A 10,000-nucleotide genomic window follows, 5' to 3' on the forward strand; every position below is an offset into this window, starting at 1 on the left:
TGTGTGTCAGTGTGTGTGTGTGTGTGTGTGTGTGTATCTGTGTGTGTGAGTGTGGAAGCCTGTGAGTAAGGATGTGAGGGAGGATGTGTGTGTGTGTGTGCGTGTTGGGTGTGTGTGTGTGTGTGTGTGTGTGTGTGTGTGTGTGAGTGTGTGTGTGAATGTGTGTGTCTGAGTGTGTGTGTGTGTGTGTGTGTGTGTGTGTGTGTGTGTGTGTGTGTGTGTGTGTGTGTGTGTGCGTGTGTGAGCGTGTGTGAGTGTGTGTGAGTGTGTGTGTGTGAGTGTGGAAGCGTGTGAGTAAGGATGTGAGGGAGTGTGTGAGAGTGTGTGTGTTCCAACCTCTGTATAAATGAAATCTGTTGTCTGATTATTGACCTTTGTTTGTGTCTGAAGGCCTCTTTAATCTCAGGTTGGGAATCAGTTTGCCTCCTGCTGGCCGACAGCCGTCACTACTTCAGATTCAGACCTCAGTCATTTCACTGAAACCATCAAAGGTCAAAGGTCTCTTAGAGAACAGAAGGCATGTCTGTGATCATAAAAACTGGCACGAAATAATACTTTTCATTGATCAACAAACAGATTTACATCTGAAAAACATCAATTCATAGTTTCTTCATTGGTGTGGTTCTACTTTTGTATGATGCATTACTTTTGTTTAGTTACAATTAGATCTGCAACTATAACGATTATTTTCATCTTGGATGAATGGATGAGGTGTTTGGTCTTTAAAATGTCCGAAAATGGTGAAAAATCAGTTTCCCAAAAAGCCCGAGATTTTGTAAACAACTCAAAAACCACAAACCGAACTGAAAACATTGAATTAGAGATGCACCAATTACAACTTTCTAGTCCGATTCCGATTTCTGATTTTCTTTGAGTTAGACCAGCTGATACTGATTTTAGCTGATTCTGATTTCATTTTTTCTAACCACTTTACAGCACACACACATATTTATTTTCTATCTTTTCTTTAATAGAACATGTGTTGAACAGATAATGGATCACTATAAAATAGAACTATATAAATTACTCCTGGTGTGGGACATTCACACACATCTAAAGAGCAATGTTAGAAGCATTTCCTTCTTTTCACATCAATATCAACTAAAGAAATGTGATTTAGGTTTTTGGTGTCGTCCCTCCACGCCCTACTTTCTCCTTGCAGGTGTTGCATATTGCAAACTTGTTATCTTCTGCACACACGCTGAAGAATTCCCAAACAGCTGACATGTTGCAGGTTAATTCACCAGGTTCCCTACATGTGGAGAATAGCGCCGACACGCGCTTCACACCGCGAGCGGGTACGCGCCACACACGGCGGAAAAGTTGAGAGAAAGGAGAAAGAGACCGTGCTGTGGCGTCCGTGCTGTGGCGTCCGTGTGTGCGTGCGTCCTTGAGAACTGTAACTGGTATAACTTATGTTGTCAGTTAATTGGAGCGTTGACCAGCATGAAATCACCATATGTCAGACTGACCTGCCGGTCGCCGGTCATGGCCGAGCACGTGAAAACTGGCCAATTCTGGTCACCGGCCGGTCTATCGCTGCATCTCTACATTTAATACAAAGGTGAAACACTGGCTGAAAGAAAACCAGACATGTAGCCACTGAGTCAGGTCCATGAATGCAGGAGCAGGTGCACACACACACACACACACACACACACACACACACACACACACACACACACACACACACACACACACACTCTGTTGTCCCTGGTGTAATGTATTGTCTGTGCTACATGCCTGGCTGGTTGCATATGGCTGCCAACTAGAGGCCAGCATTGGGACAACGCAAATCTCGCGGGAGCGGGCGGTTTTAACTTTGCTGCGGGCGGGAGCGGGCGGCTAAAAAAAACCACTGCGGGATCGGGATGTAGCCTGGAACCCCCCCACGCCAGCAGAAACCATAGATATACATATATACTGACTGAGTATATACTGTATAGGCCATCTATGAGCAGACACCAGCGTGTCTGAGCCTCCCAGGACGGGGGAGCTCCGAGCCAAGGCTCCGTCCACCCTCATCCTCGGCTCCTTCCTCCCCCTCTCTCCCTCTCCTTCTGCTCCTTCCTCCCCCTCTCACCCTCTCCTCTCTCCCTCATCCTCGGCTCCTTCCTCCCCCTCTCTCCCTCTCCTCTCTCCCTCATCCTCGGCCCCTTCCTCCCACTCTCTCCCTCTCCTTCTGCTCCTTCCTCCCCGTCTAACAGCAGCAGCACCTGCCTTCTTTACCTTCATCTTCTCCCTATTAACCTATAAAATTACGTGTTTTCTCATGCGGGACGGGAGAAGACACAACGTCAATGCATCTCTATTATTGTGCGGGCATAAATTCTCAGAGTTTTGCGGGTGCGGGCGGGAGTGGACGTACACATTGCGGGAGCGGGCGGTAATGGTCAGAAATTCGCCGGGAGCAGTCGGGAGCGGGATGAAGAAAACAGTCCCGCGCAGGGCTCTACTGCCAAGGCTGCTGGGGTCTGGGTATGGGAGCTGAACATCTAGCTGGCCAGGCCACTCACTATCGGGGGGGGGTATAGGCCAGCGGCTGGGTGCTCGGGGTTAGTGTTGTTATGTGATGTGCTGTTTTGTGTAATGTGGTCATGAATCTGTGAAATGTTGATGTAATATATTAGTATACAATGTATCTGCTGCATGATTGTGTAACTCAAAATGATATTTGGATATCTTTTAAGAAAGGCCTGACCACGGACTGGGGATGCAAATTAGCCTGTTGGCTAGAAACCTTTTATGCAACACATCTACACATATTGTTATGGCTTTGTGATTATGTATGTAATAATGTGCGCTGCATTGTCCCTGACAGATAAACTAATAAGTAAAATAAATAAAGATACTAGAACATATTCACATTTACATGAAATCAGAGAAGTTTACCTGTTTTATCATAAAAAAATGACTCGAAGTGATTAATCGATTATCAAAATAGTTGGAGATTAATTTAACAGTTGACAACTAATCGATACATCTTTGCAGCTCTAGTTACTACACGACACACAACAATTTAAGCCTTTAAATTACACTACAGGAACAGTCATTCAAAGGTCATCGGATTTAATATTTAATATATAAACGTAGAGACGTAAAGCTGCTTTTACAACATCTATCAGAACTCTTTCAGTGTTTTCAAACAGGTTAATACCAGCCGGTGTTTACTCTTCACTCCTCTGTGATTATTCTACCTTTCAGCTTCCGTTTTCAGAAGAAGACGTGCTCCATAAGCCGGGCTCCCTCCAGGTCCGGGGACAGGACGCTGGTCCCGCTCTGGCCCAGCAGGACGGACAGGACGGCCCGGCTCAGGTCGGCCCGGTTCAGCTCGGAGCACAGAGACGCCACGTTGGTCCAGAGGTCCACAGAAGAGCTGCTGTCCTGCAGGATGGCCTCCTCTAAAACCTCTGAGAGGACAGAGACATACAGCGAGGAGGGCACTTAGTTTCAGTTTGGCTTCTTTCATTTTTTAGGAATGATCAGATTCAGGATCCATCTTTTCTGACCTGCGGTGACTTGATGTGAAAAACTACAAAACCGGCATCTTTGTCGCTACATTTTGAAATCAAAATATTGTTTCTTCTAACAACGTTCAGGACTAGGGTTGAGTATCATTTTTTAATTTATTTCACCAGTCAATTACTGTTAAACAACAAACAGAAGAACCACTAGATACTGGTTGTTTAGGACCCTTTAGTACCCAGTTTCTGTTGTGGTAAAGTTGAGTGATGTGTATTTGACAAAGTTGATGGGACATGACGGGTACTGAATGAAGTACTCTATTAGTATCAGTATCACTTTAAGGGTACTGGTATTGTAGTTTTTTAACAATGATTAGGATTTATAAAACAGAATCAGACGTACTGTTGGTGCAGAGTTTTTGCCCCAGGTGTTTGTGACTTTGGAAAAGTCTAAAAAGGTGAAAATAAAAATTAAATTTCGTGCGAGATTCAGCAGCTCACTTGCACTGAGCTGCCAAATCAGCAGCACACACAGAGGAGAAGTGCAGGAGAACTTTGTCTGTGTTCACCTCGTCCTCTGCTGACCAAGCTGTCCAGGAGCTGCAGAGAGAGCTGCTGCTGCTGAGGGTCAGACAGCAGAGTGGAACAGGCCACGCCCACAGACAAGATGGCCGCCCGGCCCTGCTGAGGAGCCGTCAACAGCTGGAGGAGGGAGAGGCTGGGCGAGAGACACAGAACCCACATACAGTCCTCTGAGAGAGAGAGAGAGACATTCATACACAGAGGATGGTGTGAGTTAGGCAAGGAAACACACACACACACACACACACACACACACACACACACACACACACACACACACACACACACACACACATACACACACACACACAGACAGACACACACACACACACACACACACAGACAGACACACACACACACACACACACACACACACACACACAGATAGACACACACACACACACACACACACACACACACAGACACACACACACACACACACACAGACAGACACACACACACACACACACAGACAGACACACACACACACACACACACACACACAGACACACACAGATAGACAGACACACACACACACCAGCTGTGAGTTCCTCGCAGTGGTCCATGAAGTTGGCGGCGCTGTGGATCAAGCCCCTCCTGCACATGCTCAGTGCGGTCTTCCTGTCCATCCTGCAGGCCTCGTAGACGATGGTAGCCAACGCCAGACACACGTCAGCCACGCGGGGGTTCTTCTGAGCATGCTCAGTCAGGAGGTCGCCCAGATCCTCAGAGAAGCTCAGTCTGTGAGGATAAAGACTGTAAGAGGCGTGCAGCAGCAGAGATCATAAAAACACAGATTGTTAATGGCTCTAGTGTTTACTTGTTGTTGCTGACAGCGTGGGTGACCAGCTGCATGGCGCCACGCTGCAGGAAACAGTGGACCAGCTGCAGGGAGAGAACAGCAGGCAGCTCGCCACCGGCCGGGACGGTGATCAGAAGGGCCTGGAAGAAGAGGAAGAGAGGGGGGACAGACCCCGGGGGAGCCTTCACACCTGGGGGAGAGACAGGTGGACAGGAAGACACAAACTGTCTCCTTAGGATCATGGAGGTCTGGAGGAAATCTGTTTTATTAACAGTGAGTGAGAAGCGATTGGGTGATTAGTTTTAAAGGTTGAATAAATATTTTTTAAAACCCGGACCTTATTTACCATGTTTTTGTTTCTAAGTCAATGATGGGAACAACAATCTTAAAAATGGGTCCAGAATTTAAGCTGCATAGTAACGTTAATGGGTGATTGTGCTCCTTCAATTTGGTCTCTGACAGGCTCGGATTATTATTCTACGTGTCTGACAACATTATGTATGTGTGTATGAGTGTGTGAGTGTGTGTGTGTGTGTGTGTGTGTGTGTGTGTGTGTGTGTGTGTATGTATATACACTCACCTTGAAGATTATTAGGAACACCTGTTCAATTGTTCGTTAATGCAATTATCTCATCAACCAATCACATGACAGCTGCTTCAATGCATTTAGGGGTGTGGTCCAGGTCTAGACAATCTCCTGAACTCCAAACTGAATGTCAGAATGGGAAAGAAAGGTGATCTAAGCAACTTTGAGCGTGGCATGGTTGAGGTGCCAGACAGGCTGGTCTGAGTATTTCACAATCTGCTCAGTTACTGGACACACAACCATTTCTAGGGTTTACAAAGATGGTCTGAAAAAGGAAAAACATCCAGTATGCGGCAGTCCTGGGGGGTGCAAACATGCCGTGTTGATGCTAGAGGTCAGAGGAGAATGTGCCGACTGATTCCAGCTGATAGAAGATCAACTTTGACTCAAATAACCACTCGTTACAACCGAGGTATGCAGCCAAGCATTTGTGAAGCCACAACACGCACAACCTTGAGGCGGATGGGCTACACCAGCAGAAGACCCCACCGGGTACCACTCATCTCCACTAAAAATAGGAAAATGAGGCTACAATTTGCACGAGCTCACCAAAATTGGACCTTTCAAGACTGGGAAAATGTTGCCTGGTCTGATGAGTCTCGATTTCTGTTGAGACATTCAGATGGTAGAGTCAGAATTTGGCGTAAACAGAATGAGAACATGGATCCGTCATGCCTTGTTACCACTGGGCAGGCTGCTGGTGGTGGTGTAATGGTGTGGGGGATGTTTTCTTGGCACACTTTAGGCCCCTTAATACCAATTGGGCATCGTTTAAATGCCACAGCCTACCTGAGCATTGTTTCTGACCATGTCCATCCCTTTATGACCACCATGTACCATCCTCTGATGGCTACTTCCAGCAAAAAAAAATTGAAGAAATTGAAATCAAACAATTACCACTTAAACTGAAATAAGAAGACCATTTGATCTTCTAAATTAACTCTCTCAAAACCCTGGATATGGGTTTATTCTGGCAACAAACTTAGCAATAATTACATGACAACAGGTTGTTGACGAGTCTCGAAGCTCGAGTCCGAGTCAAGTCTGAAGTCAGCTGTTTGTGTGACTTAAGAGTCTCAGACTCGAGTCCCCATCTCTGATATCGAGTGTATCCATATAATCAGACTGGATGTAAACTTTATGAACACATTAAGATTTATTATGATTTTCTTTATTGATCAATGTTGATAATAAATCTGTTCTTAGATCATCAGTTTGCATTATAATCACCACAGTTTTCCTCCAAAGCTGCAGCCTTCATACAAATTGTTACATAAAATTAATTAGAAAAAAAAGAATACCCATCAGACATTTATAGCAAACTCTACTTAACATAAGTTCAGTATTTCATCTTTTTTTATCATAAACTTAATGTTAAACATTAATATTTTAGCTTTCCTCCCCAGAGTTCACCACACACACCTCGATCAAATCAATGAAACCAAAAATAAACATTTAAAAACAATCAAGAACAAAATAATCTGAATAAAAACATACAAATCAAAGATAGCAAATGATCAAAAGATAGATAAATGTTACAATGATGATACTATGTCATGTGTAGGAGCCACATATTGTGTGTTGTTCATGGTCTCATTTATATTGTTTGTTGATTATTATATTGTGCATTTATATTGTGGGTGGTGGGCGTTTTCATCGCGGTTTGAGCAGAAGTGATAACATATTTGTTTGCTTCACCAGTTCACCTGTTGGTTTTTTGGGCGTTGACAAAGAGGGGGTGAGCCTGGGAGCGAACAATTTCTGTTGACCGCCGCACTAACGCAATTATTTCGACTCACAAAGTAACTTTACATTTGGTAACTGCAGTGCTAGTTGTATTTTACGTGTGGAAGTAGAGGAATAAATCATTGCAATACAATCTGGAGAGCATCACAGTGTGTTAATGCATCTCTCAGTGGTTAGTCCCTCGCGGCAGCACTTTGTTGGACTGATTACAGCCGCAACATCACGTCTAAATGGAAACACGTTCACTAGTCACAGAACAATGTTCTCATAAGCTGCTGTTTAGATGAGCTCGGCTGTGACGCAGGTTGTGTAACACTGCTGCAGTCACATGACCTGACGCGCCACATTTTTAGTTACCACAGAACTATCTGAGAAGGGCGGGCACTTTCACATAAACCCTGGCAGGTGATTGGATGGTCTACCACAGTGGTTGTCAAATGGGGGAACGTGTCCCCCTAGGGGTATTTTGGAGGACTGCAGGGGTTACGTGACATTTTCTCAGTTACAAGGCTGTAGTTACTTCTACTGTCTATTTTTAAGTTTGTCGCTGTTTTTGAAGTTTGCCACCTTTTTTTGAAGGTTTTGTCGTTTGTTTTGACCTATTTTTGCCTTTCTTTCTTAGTACTTTCTACTGTCTTTTTTTCTTCAAAGTTTTTGTCTCTTTTCTCAAAGTTTTTTTTCTGTATTTTTCAAAGATTTTGTCACATTTTTCGAAGTTTAAGCTACACAGCTTATAAAAACTGTTCAAAGGGGGAACATTATTGAAAAAAGCCTGAGAACCAGTGGTCTATCACGTCTGCTATTGTTGTTTTGTAGAGTCGCGGCTGTCACACACCTAAACCACACCTGTAGCTGCCACGTTGGCTTCACTGCTGCTCCAACACTAACACATTACTTGAAGCCTGACAAGATGGATGTTTGTGAGATATGTGATCTCGTGATTTGTGATATTGCCACGATCCAGCTGCTACATGGATTCAGGCAGAGAGCAGAGGGACAACACAGGAAAAACAGAACAACTGTCTGACAGAATAGGAGGACGGAGAAACTAAACACGCATGATGATGTGTTGCTTTGGTGATGGATCAGTTACAAAGAATGGAATAAAATATGTTAAAGATCCCCTCCACACATGTATTAAGGCATACAACATGTAACAACATATAATTAACACATTCAAAGTGCACACACCCTCTCCCTCATTAAACATTACAGAATAAAGGAATATGCAAATTTGCTTATTTTTTTACAAGTTTCATTTCTGGACCCAAGATGTCTTATACTTCACTGTCAAGTCCATTCTCTGTGTGTGTGTGTGTGTGTGTCAGTGTGTGTGTGTGTGTGTGTGTGTGCGTGTGTGTATGTGTGTGTGTGTGACATACAAATAGCCTTCTCGTGTCAAACTCTGCAGCAACAGAAGCGCAACATTAATTAAAATATAAGAACAAGGAGAAAACCCCATTTTAACTTTAAATAAAATTATTTCTAACTTTTTATGTTATTATTTTAATAATGCATGTAAGTTCTTGTAATATCTTGGTAGGATTTCATGCTCTGATCATGTAATTTGGTCTGTTTTTATACCAACATAGTTTTCTCTTTGTGTAAGGGAGAAAACTGCTGTTTCCCGTTACTGTTTGCTGCTGCAAATATAAAGTTTGGACTTATTTGAGCATTTATTTCAGAAGATTTGCTCGTACATGGATACATCTACATAGATAGATGGACAGATATTAATACACAAAGTGAACAGTTGTTTACTATTATTATCACCCCCTTCAAACCAAAGACTATCAGACCTGTTGTTTTGTCACACAGACCTTCAGTGGTGATATCTTCAGTGGGACTTCATCCCCAGACCAAAAGTATGGAAACAGCCTCTTAGTGAAAGTGTGTGTGAAGATGTGTATGTGTGTGTAAGTATCAGGATCAGAGAACGACAGATTTCCTCTGTTCCAGTCCAGAGTCACTCTGATCCTTTGGAGCTGATTCTTAAACGGGAGATCAGTGTCTGGAGCTAGTGGAGACCATGCTGAGTATTCACCTTTATAGAACTCTATTATCCATAATCCAGACCATATGTCTCCCTTCCTCTGGACAGACTCTGCTAACACACCTAGTAGCCAGTATGTATTGTCTCCAACCTCGACATCCCAGCTGTGAGTCCCTGAGTTAAAGCCCTCAGAGCCCAGGACAGAGAAGTGATTATCAAACCTCTCTGGATTATCAGGAAGCTTCTGTCTCTCTCCTCCTCGTCTCACACTGGTCAGATCTTCAGACTGGAAGAGTTCTGGATGAGCAGTGTTTGGGTCCAGAATCAGAGGAGTGTAGGAGACCATGTCCTTCATCTTGTTCCAGATGTTGAAGCTCAGGTTGCCCAGGTGTTTGGCCTCATCTATCAGAGCTCCTGAGAGCAGCTGTGGATCATCCAGCAGGGGGCGCTGCTGGACTCTTTCCACTGCAGCCTTGTAGTTGATCAGGAATGAGACGTCTTCAGCTCTCAGCTGCTCCTCTGTGGCTCTGACTGTGTCTGAAAGAGCTGCTATCTCTCTGCTCAGAGCCTCCATCTTCTCCTTCATCCTCTGACTCTTCTGCTCCTCTTCCTCCCTCAGTGCAGCCATCCTGGCCTCCTCTTCCTCTTCTAGAAACTGGTGAAGCTTCTTAAACTGATCCTTAATCTGTGTCTCTGTGCGTTGGGCCTGGACCTTCATGTGTTCTGCTGTTTGATCAAACTTCACTTTAACTTGTTCAAAAACCTTTAACTTCTTCTTTAAGGGCTCCAGAGTTTCCTGGAGTTTCTTCTTGTGTTGTCGTGCAACT

At 44.2% G+C, this 10,000-nt stretch overlaps 1 protein-coding gene across 5 annotated transcripts in view; it reads right to left on the bottom strand.

Annotated features, from left to right (window-relative positions):
- Window positions 1-10,000, bottom strand: part of LOC116056258 (nuclear factor 7, brain-like) — a 25,806-nt gene that overhangs the window by 2,403 nt on the left and 13,403 nt on the right. For 3 of the 5 annotated variants that reach the window (XM_035992020.1, XM_031308401.2, XM_035992022.1), the window contains exon 2: window positions 8,972-10,000. This exon is cut by the window's right edge. In XM_035992020.1, the coding sequence (XP_035847913.1) occupies window positions 8,974-10,000 (1,027 nt within the window). In that variant the 3' untranslated portion in view covers window positions 8,972-8,973. Of the gene's footprint in view, window positions 1-3,205; window positions 3,411-4,033; window positions 4,217-4,584; window positions 4,788-4,866; window positions 5,039-8,643 lie in introns of those variants that run through there. The other 2 variants (XM_035992023.1, XM_035992021.1) reach the window with 2 other exon arrangements.

Source organism: Sander lucioperca, chromosome 15, assembly GCF_008315115.2.
Source record: "Sander lucioperca isolate FBNREF2018 chromosome 15, SLUC_FBN_1.2, whole genome shotgun sequence".
NCBI classification, from domain to species: Eukaryota; Metazoa; Chordata; class Actinopteri; order Perciformes; family Percidae; genus Sander; species Sander lucioperca.